Below are 14,846 nucleotides of genomic sequence, written 5' to 3' on the forward strand. Positions count from 1 at the left end.
TGGCCCGTGCTTGTGCACAGTGATACATTGGTAGATTGGGCCCAACCCACGCCAAAGGGCCTGGCCTGGTGAGCCTGTTCAACCCATCTCCCTATTCTTCATCGCTTCTCAGGCACAGTATCAACTTCGACAATCTCAACGGCGCCCACGGTATAGCCCAGAAAACTTGAGCCCGCGCGCGTCTTCCCAAATCGCGTATCATTGACGACACTACGGCGGCCTTGCTGGCGACACAAAAAAATAGACGATAGCGGCGACGGTTTTTCCAGACAAAATCAGCAACGACGACCATCCACGTTCTGGACTCGTCGTCCAACGACGGCCTCGTGGCCTCGTGAACCCATTTCATCCGCCATCCGACTTTCTCCATCACACCACCAACGATCCCCCCTTTCCGAGCCTCCTCCCCCTATTCTCCCCCGTCAAACCGCCACCATTTCGCTCTCAACTCCCCTCCAGCCGTCACCCGCCGTGCCAGGCGGCGTGTCAGGCCACCCTCTGACCAACGGCACCCCCAAAACGTCAACGGCAACCCGAACAATGCCGGCGGCAGCGGCGGCATCCAACACACGCCCGTGCCCGTGCCGACGCCGACGCCCCTGTCGGCCCGCACGGGGGCGCCCATGTCGAACCCGTCGGAGCTGGGGCAGCTGGCCCCGCCGCCCGAGGGCATCTACCGCACCTTCGAGGACCTCCTGACCAACGTCCAGCGCGTCGCCAAGGACCAGGGGTACGGCGTCGTCAAGCTGCGCGCCAGCAACTACCGGGACGGGAAGCCGACGCGGTACGATCTGGTGTGCGACCGCGGCGGCGTCAAGTACAACAGCACGGCCAAGAAGCGCAACCCCTCGACGCGCAAGGTCGACTGCCCCTGGCGCGCCAAGGCCGTTTGCGAGGTCAACCTCAACAACCAGTGGCGCTTCGCCATGCAGGAGCACCGGCACAACCACGAGGCGCGCGTGCCGGCCGCGCCCCCCGGGCCAGGAGAACACGCCCATCGCCCAGAGCATACGCAGCCTGACGAACAAGCTGGACCGCATCGGGCACGACCTGAACCAGGGCTTCAACCGCATGGAGCAGCGGATGGACGGCATGGAGAAGCGGCTGATCGACATGGAGCAGCGCGTCATCTCCATGGAGGCCCGCATGACGGGCATGGAGACGCGGGGCGGCGAAATGGAGGTCCCGATGGACAACATGGCCATGGAGGGCTCCATGCTGGGCACGGCTGTGATGTAGAATGACACGAACCGCCGGAGCATAGACCCTCGTCTCGAACGACATCTCCATCCTTACCACGACGTCAGCGGAACGCAAAACGCATTATCCGAGAAAAAACAACATGGCCTACCCGAGAAGGAGGACTAGTGGCCTCTTGCCAGAAATGGCGGAGACCCCTTTGAATATGCGAAGTTCTGGTGGTGGGATCTTCCCGTGTCAGCACGGCCCGGCCTAGTTCGGTGCGAATCATCCAGGCGGACAACAGGGCGTACGGAGGCGTGTATAAACATTTGCTTTTTTTTCTTCTCTAATGGCGAAAACTGTCTGGCAAGGCAAGGCAATGGCAAAGGCATAAGGCAAAGGATTAGGGACAAGGAAACACAATGATACATATATCTGGTTTCTCACACAACATCATAAGAGCGCATCATATTCGGAAGGGACAAACACAGCAGGCGGATGGGAATCGGCGTGTTTTCAGTTTGCGAAACTCAATGTGTAACTATAGAGAGGGCCTAGCAGATTCCGCTGGCGATAATACCCAGGCAAAGTGCTTGCGAAAGGGGAACCACCCCACAAATGCCACTCTGTACACGTTTTGAGAGGAACCGTTATGACTTGGGGCAGTGAACCGAAGTAATCTGATACGTACAAGTCTGCATTACCCTGGCCCTCCGACTGAGTGCGGTGGGCGGTATAAACCCCCTTTCCCGAGCTAGAACTGGGCCAGCCAGCCTGCGCCCCCTGACACGACCGACAGCACAGAGACAGCCACGACCACGACCATCTCCACCTTGACGGCGAGAGCAGCAGCCCCGAACGCCGTCGTCCGACGACCGGCGCCGCCGCCGTTGTGGCGGGGCGGCACCATGTCCACGCTGTTGCCGTTGCACGTGTAGTCGCCCACGAAGACGCCGTGCATCCGCATCTGGTCGATGGTCCCGCAGTGGAACTCGGCCACGGTCGACGTGAGGGCGAAGTCGCCCAGCACGCGCGGCTTGGCCGGGTTCGGGCTCGACGAGGTCGTGAGGCCGTGGATCTTCTCGAGGGGGCGGCTGTTTTAATCATGTACAGTTGTCAGTCATCGTGGACGGTTACTTGTTTTCTCTCCCTCCCCCTCCCCTTGGGAATATCGAATTGCTTATTTCAGGAGGATGGGTTAGGTAGAGAGATGGATATGTATGATTTCTCTTCATCAGGAAAAGATAGGAAACCCAGCCAAAACTCACAAGAACGTATCGTGCACCGCCCCGCTCAAGACAAACGTCTCCATATCCTCCGTCGGCCAGATCCAGCTCGCCGTCTCGACGGTGCCATTCCACCTCCCGTCCCCGGAATCAGCGACAAGCTCCAGCTTCGGGTTATCGCGAACGGCGATATTCCGCAGCGACGAAGCAACGGCACGCGCCGCGGCCGGGTCGCGCGGGAACGCCAGCGCCGCGAGCGCGTCGTTGCGCGCGATGTCGAGGCTGCCGACGCCCTCCCACAGCAGCGGCAGCGCCTTCAGCCGGCCGCTGTCGTGCACGGCGAGCGATCCGAGGGTGTAGTACTCGCCCGGCCTGGCGTTGGGGGCGCTGCTCCAGCGGACGGCGGCCAGCCCGGAGAGATTCAGGGTCTCGACGTGCGCGGGCATCAGCAAGTTCTGGGTGTCAGACACGTTGCGGAAGTTGCCCAGCCCCAGTGTCAGGTGGCCGTTGCCCTCGATGACGACGGCGCCGCCGTTGCTGGCCGCGAGCTCGGCGTATACGACGTTGGGGATCCGCGAGATGCTGATGTCGCGCGTGTGGGCGTTCGACGGCGCGATCAGGAACGGGTCGACGGAGCCTAGGCCCACGTCCCATACGCGGAGGCGGGCTGGGTCGCCGGCCATTTCGAAGCCCGCGGCGGGGGCGGTTAGGTTTGCAAGCTCGGGGGCGCCGGCGAGGACGAAGGATTGGTTCACGAACCGTAGACTTGCGATGTCGAGGTCCTTCAGGTCCATTAAGTTCTCCAGAGTGATTCGGCCGTGTACGTCGCGCAGAGCTGGGAATAGGAGGCTGCGTAGGCCTCCCACGTCGCTTATTTGGATGTCGCCCCCTACGCTTTCCAGGGTAGAACTCGTGACGGTGCCGGGTGAGAAGCCGGTGCATCGATTCGGGCAATCTTGTATCGTGATGCCCCCGGTTATGCCCTTGATTCCATCAAGCCTGATGCCATCGTCCCCACTGGCTCCGGCGGATATGGTGAGGTCGCCTTCGATGTTTGAGCAGCCCTTGGCGAGTGATTCAGCATCGGCAGCGGATCCTATTGCCGTCGGGGACCTGCAGGAGGTTGACTATGATGCTGCAAGCCGACCTTGACAATGTCATGTTAGTCACCAGTCGCCACGGCTATCGTCGTGTAATTTTTTATGATCTCGATTAACAACGAAGTTGGCAGTAGAAACTATATGTAGCTGAAAAAAGAAGAAATTCCTGATTTCAGATAGCGAGATTTACTTGCCTGGTGTGAGGAATACAATCCCCCTACAATAACGACCATCCGCAGCGGCTTCATCCTTCACCAAAGCCGCTCCCCTTGATCCGTAGTGTAAGCCGGCAAAATTATCCTGGTCCCGGGTGTGAATGATTCGGATCTTTCATATCTCGGATCTTTTCGACGCAGTATATCGAGCCAAGCTTTTACGGCAGCGACGGCGTCGTGTAGTGGTGCTTCTGAGAATAGAAACACAGGCTACTGTCGTCATGTCACAAACGGTTGTGGTACTTTCTGGGGCTAATTATAACGGGGCCTGGTGTCTTTCTCTTTTCCTCTCTGTGCAAAAGCCGAATTCGCTGGGACCAACACACATACACGCAGACCCCCAGGCTGCAACGCTACTGCTACATAACACCAGGCTGGATGGAACCCTCCCAAAGCCTCCTCAAGCAAAGTTAGAGGGGCTAATACTGTCCTACGCCCCAAGCAAGGCCGAGCGACGTAACTAAGCAGGTGGCGGGTATGGCGACAGGAGAAGATGTACGACTAAGAGTTGGGCAATCAGCCTGACAGCTGCCACTCGCTGTTTACTGAAGTCCGCACTATTTCCTGGGCCTGCTTGTTTGTTTCCCGTTCCCCTCTCCTCCCTCATCCTTATCTATCGAGTTGCAAAACGAGGTTGGTTTGTTGCTATTGGCTAGTTAAGAGACCCGGCAGGATGGAAATGCCACCTTTGCCACGTCGATCACTTAGCCGCCCACACCTCTTCTCGCTTAGGCAATGTGATCCGAGTCCGGCTTGCCGAAGTTCGGTACGTGTACGCTTTATATATGAATCAGAATATCACTGTGAAGAATGGCGACATACATAGGTTGGGTGTCGTCGTAGCCGAGGAAGCTGGGAGGGGGCACAAGGCGACTCTCTCGCCTAGGAAATGCATGGTACTTATGGGGGGGGTTATCTCTACTGAACACAGAATGGTGACTGGATTCCGAGTATGTAGTCAAGACCGTTGGCTGCAAGTCATCAACTCCTTGCTTCGCGCGATGCCCGAGACGGCCAATCATTGCTCTGCACATCACGCCATGTCCATCCCCTCAACGAGATACGATATTATTGATCATATGCTCTACATCGTCTTGTGGACTCATTGTTTACCACTGAAAGTGTGTTAAGTTAAGGTGTGTATAGCCACACCTCTCCAGAGTCTTTACCTTTGTTTCCGCGATGAGCGACACAACGGTTGTGCACTGTATACACGATGGACTGCAACGCCATGAGCATTAAACCAACAGCCGTCATTGCGATCATTATGCATAACCCAGTGTTATAGCTTCAAATATTGTCAGCACTGCCAATCCTGAGTTTCTGGGTTGATCTGTTTTACTTACTAAGGACCGTCACCACCTCTGAAGTACTGCGTGCCTACCATCAACCCTCCTTGGGATGCCATAACCCACATTCTGCATCATGATCCACGCCAGTTAGCATACATCTCTTTGAAAACACAAGGAGAGTAAAGTTGCAAAACGTACGCTACACTGATGCTCCTTTCTCGGGGATCCTCGCAGTTGAGCTGGAGCCACGTATTGTGCACAGGGTGATACCCGACCGCGAAGGCATTCACGGCGGTCCACAGCCCCCAACGCGGCCACTTCCCGGCGTGCGGCTGGACCGACCGGGCAATTACCAGGACGATGAGATACAGGCAGACCGCAATAATAACAACAACCCCGCGCTTGTTGGTGCGGTCGCTGAAGACGGCCATGGCGAAGATGACCAGCAGGGCGAGGAACGGCCCCACGGCGGCCAGGGCGTTGGCGGTGATGCGGTCGAAGCCGAAAGACCTATGAGTAGCGTTAATACAATACTGCATAACAATAGCGACTCATTTTCGCCTTTTTCTTCGAGATGAGTTGGGTTGCACTGGGATGTGCTCGTTTACTTACATGATGATGGATGGCGTGTAAGTGGTTAAGGGGCTCCACGTGGAGAAGACGCAAAATGACGCGACAAAATGCAGCCAGCGACGGTAATGGGTGAGAGTCTTCCAGACTACAGCAAAATTGAATTCCTTTACTCCTTCAGCAGTTCCATTTACCGTAGAATTGGGGTTCATGCTTGCGCAAGAGAGTTCTTCTTGGCTAGTGACCGATGACGATGATTCGATCGTGTCGGCAATTTTAGGAGTGACAGTGGCGAATTTGGTCTCAGGTAACGCCGGGAGAAAGAGAAACATCGTGACGGCAATGACCAACGTGAACAGACCCTCGACTATGTGCGTGTCAAATTAGCATCGCCAATCCAGCACACCACCTAGTCTTTGGTAAAGCCGAAGAAGAACTCACTCAGAAAGAGCCACTGCCAACCCTTCAGGCCCCGTACCCCATCCAGCTTCAGGATTCCCGAGGCCAATATAGGTGCTATAGCGTTTCCACCAAACATGCCGAAGAAGAAAACTGCCAAGCGCTTCGCCAATTGCTCTTTGGTGTACCAGGTCGACAACGTAAAGAGCGCCGCGGGGATGTATCCCGACTCCGTCAACCCGAGCACTGCCCGCGAGACTAAGAAACCAATCTTGTTCGTGATGAATACTTGGCAGATGGCGACGAAACCAAATGTAAGCACCTGGCCCGAGATCCATCTCTGAGGGCCGATCTGATTTGGAGAGATAGGCGTCAGTATCTACGAGCATAGGCATGAGTAGGAGGATAGGGGCACTTACCCTCTGGAGTAGCAAGTTGGAGGGGATCTCGAGAATTACGACGCCTAGGTACATCAATTGATTACCTAGATTGATCGTATTCTGGTCCACGCTGATGTCGGAGGCGAACCCGGCGGTGAGGGCACTGGCCAGATTCATCTTGTCTATCTGGGCGGCCAAGAGCCCGAATGTGAGAAGCGGAAGTACGGTGCAATCGACTCTAGCTCCTCATTGTTAGCGACGGGGATCACTTACGGACTCTTTTTAATCAGATGTTACTTACTTCCACTTGGGTTTCCTCTCATGACTTGGCCATGTCGCCGCCATTTTAGATGCTCACGATGCGTGGAAATGCTGAGAATTTTGACGGATTTTCACATACAATCCTTGCTATTTCTATGGTGGTCTTCTCTCTCTATCCATTATGCATTGTGACATTTATCAGCAAGCTGAGAAGTATTTATAGGCAATGAAGATGGGTATGCTGACTTTCTTGTGCTGAGGATCGTCAGGCCCCCGTTACCGGCAACCTTGATGGCCAACACGCAACGGGTGTCCACCAGACCCAATGGAGGGTTCCGCACCCTTGATTCGTTTCTCAGCGCATTAGCAAGATATTCTGATGTCGCATATATACGTAATTGTCAGATTTTACTGGGAAAGCCGCCTTAGCAGGCCCTGCTGGGACACGCAGTCGTTTTGCGACAGCTGCTAAATGACACTTGGATACGACCATAATCACGAGGATGGCCACGAAAAGTAATCTTGATTTGCTTCAGGCGTTCTGAGCTCCAGTTTGAAAAATACACCATTGGACTATAACTACGACTGCATGATAGAGTCTCGATTGGCTGAAGGATATGGCAGAGCTTTGCTGTGATGTTACATCATTTTCTTCTTCAGGGGTTGTGACTTAGAAACCCCGTGATCTAGAATACTATTATATTGTTCGTCTTCCCCACGATGACTTTAGCCATCGAGTCTCTAATAAATATATTGTTACCGATTTTAACATAAGCAAAACGAGGCAGTCTCACCTCTCCAAGACGACGTGACTTCACAGTGTTGATCCAGAAATCATAGCACGGTTATAAGCAAACTTTGCCAGATTCTAACTATGGCAATATATCCTCGACTAACGGGTAGCAAATCGATCTACTCAAACTGATCCGAATTTCTTGTTTCCAGTCGTATCCCTCGTGTGACGGTTTGCCCCTTATGTTTGTTTGGCCACATTCCAGTGAATAACCAACAGTAGGGACGGATACCTGGAAATGGAACAAACAACGTAGATGTCACCAAGCTTCAAGAATGATCATCAAACTCACAGCATTCACAACTGTGCCCTTAAAGGCATCGCGTTATACATAAATAGCCCCCAGTCTCAAATGCTTTTGGGTTACTTGCTTTCTTCTCCAAAACCAATTCAAGCGGAACCTACTATTTTGACGATTACCACAGCCAAGAGACCAAACGAACATACCATGAGGGATCTTCTCAGCAAACTCGCTGTTTCGGCCTTTGCTGTCGGTATCAGCGCCCTGGTATATATAATAGCAATCCCGCAGCCTTGAAGATTTGCTGATTTTTTCTAGCCAAACCCCATCGACACGGACTTGGCCAATGAAGCCATTACGAACATCACACTCCTCGAGTCCCGCGATCCGGTAAGCTAAACTTCCACACCATCATTTGATACTCTTGTATCGGCACGGGGAATTTACCCGTGCCTACCTGCTCGGTGATTCTCGTACCAACCTCTCCCATAAACATGCAGGATCCCCGCGGCCCCCTCTGTGACATCCCCAACTACAGCACCGTCCTGCAGTCGCTGGTGCGCGAGAGCATCGCAAAGCTGAAATCCACAAACGGGGATTGCACCGCGGGGCCTGGGCCGAAGACCTGTGCTCGCGTGGCCTGCACCAACGGCACCGCCATCTGGTTCTGCAACGACAATCCAGGGGCGAGCTCCGTGGGGTGCAGCGTCCTGGGCGACTACGCCCAGGCCATCCTCGACAAATGCGGGAAGAGAGACGGGGCGAACCACAAGATAGTCCAGGGCCAGCTGTTCGACGTCTCCAAGTCGGATGGGTCCGGCTGGGGCAACGTGATAGTCGGGTACGAGCGCTGCTGATCTCCGGCGAGGAGAGGCGTACGTTCTACATTCCCCTGGCGTAGAAAGGAACGGCAGGCAGTTCAATATAATCGCGCCACGGTTTCGCCAGCAGCTAGAAGTGTCGTTCTTGTTAAAATCAACCTCCTGAGCAAAACCCTCACAGATTCTATCCTCCTAAAGCGCCAGGACCCTTCCTTTCCTACACGCTCTAAGCCACGGCCATTCATTTTCTTGCTCACTAATCTTTGATTCTCTTCTCTCATACTAGGACCCCCGAGGCCCTCTCTGCAACATCCCCGACTACATCCGAGCCCGGCAGGGGTGGGTACACGACGCCATCCAAGAGCTGCGGGACCGGAAGGACGACTCGGGCAACCCGGCGCAGTGTAGCGCGGGGGCTGGGCCACGCCACTGCGATATTGCGGCCTGCCAACATCACGCGGCCATCTGGTTTTGCAACGACAATACGTCGCCAAGCACGGTATCCTGCAATACAATCGCCGATTACGCCCAGGCAATTTACGACAAGTGCTCATACACATGGCACAAGGGGCACCACTGGGTGCAGGGCCAGCTGTTTGATGTCGGGCCGGATGGAACCGGCTGGGGCAATGTCATCGTTGGCTACCATGAGTGCTGAGTTCGGTGGGGAGGAAATGAGTTGCGCACTCTGGGGCATGGGTTTCTTGCAACACAGGCATGAGGCTAGAGGGTATATGAGAATGACAATATTTCGATTGCTTACATGAAGCTAGATGAAGAGCGTCAATAAGATAACCTCACCGCATAACAGAGTATTTAACTACACTTCCTATATACACGATTTAAAGAACTCATAATGCCCATAGATCCCAACGTGAACGACAGACTATAAAGAAATACCCACGATGAACCCTTGAGCAGAACCGAAGGCTGGGTACTATCCATGCGCTTGACGGTATAGGGGGAATCTCGCAATGCGATCCAAATAACCACAAGTCACTTGAAGAAGTCTTTGAGGAATTCCCTCCCTACATCACCCGAGACGTTTCCTGCCACCATAAAAGATTTACTCCCGAACTTGTTGTCTCTGATTATGTTCCGTCGCGCGGCCCCAGCCTTCTTTTGCCATTCTTCAACCCCTATATCACCAGCCAAGACACGGGCTTGACTCTCTGTCACATTATCGTATATTTCGTTGGAGAAGTCGGGTATGTCATCCTGAGCAGGATTGGGCTCGTGACTAGATGGGTTTTGCTCTTCAGGCGTACCGGTCGTTTTGGGGTTGAGTCTTGCAATCTCGTCTCCCCGTACCTCCTTTGTTCCATCTGTGAGTGTTTTAAGCAATAAATTCATATGTAATATTGGGAACTCTCAGCAAACCTTGACCTGATGCGCGATTCGCGACCATCGAGTAGAGAGCTAACTTGAACTCCAGGACCTCTTCCACCTTGCTGTTGACATTGTCGAGGGTGGCCGCCATGACGCGAAATCCATTCTTCAGGTTTCCAACGAGTCCGACCCCCGAAACTTGGATGCAGAGCATAAGCTCTGCCCTGGCACTATCTAAGCGAGCCAAGATAATCGCGAGCTTCTTGTCATCATCGTCTCCGAACATGAAGGCATGCGCGTGTTGCCGGAATGCAGTACGCTCTTCCTGCGACTTGCTAAGCTTCCCAAAGAAGGCATACAATTCCTCTCCGGCACTAATCACATGTTTTGTTTGATTCATGACATTGGGAGTGTGCAGATGAGTTTCGGCTTTGAGGAAAGTAATCGAGCGGCTCAGTGCTTCAAGCTGCTTGGTCGTGTCCTCCAGAGTCTTTGAAGTTCCGCGTACGTGCTCTCGGGCAACCCTTATCTTCTGTATCAAGGTAACTGCCGACTCGAAAAGTGTGACTGTAGCGGAGACTGTGCCCAGCGTTTCGGCCTAATCATATTAGCACCTAGTTTCCGAGGATGATCTATGGGATACGTGACAAGTGGTTTACCATTCTACAGCTCCTATCAAGGTTGGTATTCACGCGCTGGAAATTGACGCCAAGAAGAATGACGATGATGGTTAATGGCAATCAGTCTCTCAAAACGGCCATCTCGAGGTCCATGTTGTCGGGGACACTGTGAATACGCCACTCCAATTGGGAGAGCCAATGATATTAGCCGTGAACGATAACAACTGTGAAGTCGATGGTTATCAGCTCCAACCGAGTACTTACTCCTCTTCATCATTACTTCGACCATTCAGAAATTACCAAGGGCGCTTTCGCCGTGCAGCCCAGACATAGAATGTAAATGTTTCCCTCTAGTTACTGGATGCCATCAAAATGGCTTCGCTGCACGATCGAAACGCCGATGCATGCGCTCCAGGCATGTCAGCTGCAGCCGTAGCCGCGGCCATCAATACCCGCGACGATGCTATACAGTCAACAGAAGTCTCCGGGAACAACTTCCGAGACAACACCAGGATGCATGTGGGCAATAATGACGACTACAGAAATAGCCACACCTATCCTAGCCACAGTGGTAACTATCGAATTTACAATAATTACTACCAAATTCCGACCGGTAAGACTTCTCGAGTCGTAGTGAAAATACTATAGAGTTAACTATGATCAAACAGCGTCGGGGCTGATCCTCCCCGAAATCCTTCCACCGGAAGACAGGTTACGTATGACAACCACTCCAGATGACCTTATATAGACGCAATGGATCTTTCTTGCCACCGTGAACTAATACACCTCTTCTTAGTGGACCAACAATGGCTATACAGAACATTTGACAACGTGCTGCGACGCTGCCGGGAGAAATCGAAACCATGTCACTGCATTCAAGCGAGCGAAAGCAATGACTACATCCTCGGATTTGTCAATACTAACGTCTTCCATAGATGGCTTCGAAACAACGGCAATCAACCTATATGGATCAAGATAGAAGACGATGGAGGCGAGAAACCCCCACAAAGGCATGCGCTTCTGGCCCTTTGTATACTGCGACAAGCGATCCGAAGCGAAGTAGCTGAAGGTGGTTCCATCTTCACCTATTCCCACCTCGATGCTTCTGGAATAGTGCTGCCAGAGGCTTACCTGGCTGAGAAGGCAAATATGCTTGGGAGGAAAAGAGCTAGGATAGACGCGGTTGAGGCACTGCTGCTGTCAATCTTCATGCAATTGAAAAATAAGGGGGACTAGTGGAAGACGATGATCTTGTCCACCAGAGCAGGCCTGACAGACTAATCAAATCTTTGATACCCGCAATCAAATCGGCGCTTCGAAAAATGCATGACCCGGTGTATTTCGTTTTGAACGACCTCCACAAGGGAGATGATACAGAAGACGGATTGATCGACCGAGTACTAGGGGTAATGTCAACAATATTGGAGACTGACGCAGTTGGTTACAAACGTTGGTGCATCATCTCTGCTCGAAAGACGCCATACACGTCCGAGCATCTTGGAGCATTTCCTTCGGTTAGCCCACGCTCCGAATTCGAAGGTAATATCCCCTTGTGATCCTTCTGTATAGTCATCCTGCTGATGAAGGCCTGCCAGAATGCCTCAAGTCCTTCCACGTACCAGAAGCAGACGTTCGCAAGGGCGAGATTTCCGACCCGGTGCCTGGGTCTAATTCTTGGGTTTGGGACCACCCAGCCTTGCAGAATCTGAGGGATAGCCGATCCGGGGCACTGGCAATCATCGGAAAAGCCGGTAGTGGCAAATCAGTTATCGGAAAAACCATCCTTCAGGGTCTGCGTACCCAATGGACGCAGCCCCTGGAATCGCCCAGTTCAATGCTGGTGGGCGAGTGGTTCTACTGCCAACGCCGAGGCGAAACCTTCACTACCTATATCTCGCTGCTGCGGTTCGTTCTTTTCAAGTTTTTGGTCAGCGATGGTTCGTTGTTCAACTATTGCAAGTCAAAATACCGTCGCGACCCGCCGACGAGGACGAGATTTTGGGCTGAGGAAGAACTTGAAGAAGTGCTTGAGCATATCATGAAAGATAGCTTCTCCATCACCATGGTATTTGATGCGATTGACGAGTCCGGAAATGACAGGATGGTTCAGTTCATCGAGGCACTTTCTGGTGACCCCCGCTCAAGAACCAAGACGATATTCCTGAGCAAACCCAGACAGGAATTCGAGGGTGCATTTTGGAAGCGGCGGCGAATCGTGCTGCAGAACGAGAATGGCGGCGATATCCAGATCGTCGCCAGCCATGGGCTTATCAAGCTCCAGAACATTATGTACGGCAACAAGTCCGAAAGAGACGATGGCCCACTAGTCAGGTCTCATGCAGCCTTAAGACAAGCCCGATCAGTCCGGCACGCACCCTCACAGAATTTTACAAGAACCCGACCCGATGTGGGATCTTCCCTCGATGTGGTGAGAAAGACAATCATCGAACGAGCCGAGGGGGTGGTTCTCTGGGTTGTGCTTGTGTTTGATAATCTCTACAAGTTCGCCAAAGATATGAAGATTCCGCCACGCGTAGACAAGCTCCTGAGTATTGTCGGCCAACTTCCCCATGAGCTCGATGACTTCTACGGGCAGATGGTGAGGGAGCTGATCAAGAATATGTCTGACGAAGAACTAGGGGTCGCCCAATCGACACTGAAATGGGTCACTATAGCTAATCAGTACAAGCGGTTCACTCTAGGAGAGCTATGGGATGCATTGGCTATTGACGACTGGTCGAAAACCCCAACTCGTCCGATCACTGACTTCCGGATGGGAATACAGTCATGGAGCCACTTCGGGAACATTATCCTTCTGCTATGCGGACCGTTCATGGAAATTCTTCCTAGCAACGATATAAGATTTGGGTTCGAGCATGGGGAGGAAACACGCACAGAACAATATTGTTGGCCGGCTACGCCCCGCCAGTTCAAAATATGGACGCCCAAGGACGATAATGGTGACGGCATTTCCGAGGATTCGGCCATTCAACTCATACACCAAACGGTCAAAGATTTCCTTGCTTCATCGCAGCAGGCTAGCCATTTCTCAATCACTAGAGACGAAGCATCATCAACTATCCTTGCGTCGTCTACGACATTTGTCAAGCTAGTTTTGCCAGAGAACCTGGAGTCTGCAATCTTGGTCAGTCCAGGAGAAATGCACCCTTGGCTAAGTTTTACCGCCGAGGTGGCTGTTTATCTCGACGAATTCAGGCTGTTCACGTTATGCTGCCAACTAGCGAACACCGATCCGTCCTCTTTATCGGAGCTCAAGCCTCAGACAAATATGTTACGGTCCAGCTTTCTTCCGGTTCTGCTCCAAAATGACCATAATTACGGAGATTGGTGGTTATTTGGTAATGTACCGTCCAAGGGCTTGACGCCGTGGATGGTACGGCTTATTTTCCACTTTGCAACGGAAACAGGCCTCAGGTACGGCGCTCCGAACCTCCTCAGTGCCATAAATCTTGGCCGTGAACTGGACTTTGAAGATTTTTCTTCGGATGCTATCAAGGGTATGCTTTTCAATATATGGGACACTTATCGTGATGGTGGCTTCCTTCGACTTAAATGGGATGGCCAGTTGAATCCCAAGGCTTATTCAACTGAGCTGGCCGTATCCCTGGATGTCTGCGATATCACTATCCATCCACTCTACGGACAAGAACTTCGCTGGTCGTTGGATGATTGGGAAATACCTTGGCAGGCTACTTACTATATCTCGTTGGTAGGCGAGTATGCCAAAGACACAGCCCCGCTTGAAGACAAGTTAATAACGATTGATGCGGTTGCGAGGCTATTAACGGATACCGTAGAAGCAACCAGATAATAGGTAATGAAGTACCTTGCGAGGTTCCATATTTGCATACAGGATAGGAACTCGTATCAATGTCGTTGACCCTTACCCCAGGCTCATAGCGAGCTGCATGTGTAGGAAGTGAGGGAGAACTCTAAAAACAAAAGTAATGCGGAGTCATCAGATCAAGAGCGCCCCTGAACTGAAGAATGGGAGGGGCAAAAGGCCCCGATGATTCAGATTCCTGAGAGAAGTCAACATCAACCAACCATCCGCCCCCCGCATGTCTCGGAAAGCACTGTTGCGACCAACGCGGCAAGGTGAATGTACGCTCAAGCACAAGATAAACGGTCCAGCTCGTATCACAGGCAACGAAGAAAAAGGCTTGAGGTGGTAGAAATAAACAATATCCAATCCTAGGCTAAGGATGCTATGATAATGGTATATATAAAGTAGGTCGGTATGCAATGCCCCAGAAACGAGTATGCCTTGCTTGCCCTTTGCTAATGACGCTGATAGCCATGATGTGAATAGAGGTGCCGTCCGTTTCCTCTTCACGCCTTCGGGCGGAGAGTAAAAGCGAGATTCGAGACAAAGGAAAAAGAAATAAGTAATTAA

At 52.5% G+C, this 14,846-nt stretch overlaps 5 protein-coding genes across 5 annotated transcripts; 3 read left to right on the forward strand and 2 right to left on the reverse strand.

The window, feature by feature from the left end:
- Positions 1 to 623: 623 nt before the first annotated feature.
- Positions 624 to 1,239, forward strand: PG998_000236 (uncharacterized protein; the record flags this gene model as incomplete). Its single annotated transcript, XM_066867054.1, has 2 exons — positions 624 to 959; positions 1,030 to 1,239. The coding sequence occupies 2 exons, from the start codon at positions 624 to 626 to the stop codon at positions 1,237 to 1,239; spliced, it is 546 nt and encodes a 181-aa protein (XP_066735469.1).
- Positions 1,240 to 1,936: 697 nt separating this feature from the next.
- Positions 1,937 to 6,541, reverse strand: PG998_000237 (major facilitator superfamily transporter; the record flags this gene model as incomplete). Its single annotated transcript, XM_066867055.1, has 7 exons — positions 1,937 to 2,276; positions 2,451 to 3,521; positions 4,546 to 4,575; positions 5,214 to 5,525; positions 5,628 to 5,952; positions 6,027 to 6,336; positions 6,404 to 6,541. The coding sequence occupies 7 exons, from the start codon at positions 6,539 to 6,541 to the stop codon at positions 1,937 to 1,939; spliced, it is 2,526 nt and encodes an 841-aa protein (XP_066735470.1).
- Positions 6,542 to 8,153: 1,612 nt separating this feature from the next.
- PG998_000238 (uncharacterized protein) lies at positions 8,154 to 9,138 on the forward strand (the record flags this gene model as incomplete). Its single annotated transcript, XM_066867056.1, has 2 exons — positions 8,154 to 8,495; positions 8,767 to 9,138. The coding sequence occupies 2 exons, from the start codon at positions 8,154 to 8,156 to the stop codon at positions 9,136 to 9,138; spliced, it is 714 nt and encodes a 237-aa protein (XP_066735471.1).
- Positions 9,139 to 9,476: 338 nt separating this feature from the next.
- On the reverse strand, positions 9,477 to 10,471 carry PG998_000239 (uncharacterized protein; the record flags this gene model as incomplete). Its single annotated transcript, XM_066867057.1, has 3 exons — positions 9,477 to 9,805; positions 9,861 to 10,407; positions 10,469 to 10,471. The coding sequence occupies 3 exons, from the start codon at positions 10,469 to 10,471 to the stop codon at positions 9,477 to 9,479; spliced, it is 879 nt and encodes a 292-aa protein (XP_066735472.1).
- A 330-nt stretch (positions 10,472 to 10,801) lies between these two features.
- Positions 10,802 to 14,261, forward strand: PG998_000240 (uncharacterized protein; the record flags this gene model as incomplete). The annotated part of the gene is made up of 4 exons (XM_066867058.1): positions 10,802 to 11,042; positions 11,098 to 11,145; positions 11,226 to 11,628; positions 11,999 to 14,261. 4 exons carry the CDS (start codon positions 10,802 to 10,804, stop codon positions 14,259 to 14,261), a joined length of 2,955 nt encoding a protein of 984 aa, XP_066735473.1.
- Between the last annotated feature and the right edge of the window lie 585 nt (positions 14,262 to 14,846).

The sequence above is a fragment of the Apiospora kogelbergensis genome, assembly GCF_038363985.1.
Source record: "Apiospora kogelbergensis strain CBS 113332 chromosome Unknown utg000001l_segment0_segment0, whole genome shotgun sequence".
NCBI classification, from domain to species: domain Eukaryota; kingdom Fungi; phylum Ascomycota; class Sordariomycetes; order Amphisphaeriales; family Apiosporaceae; genus Apiospora; species Apiospora kogelbergensis.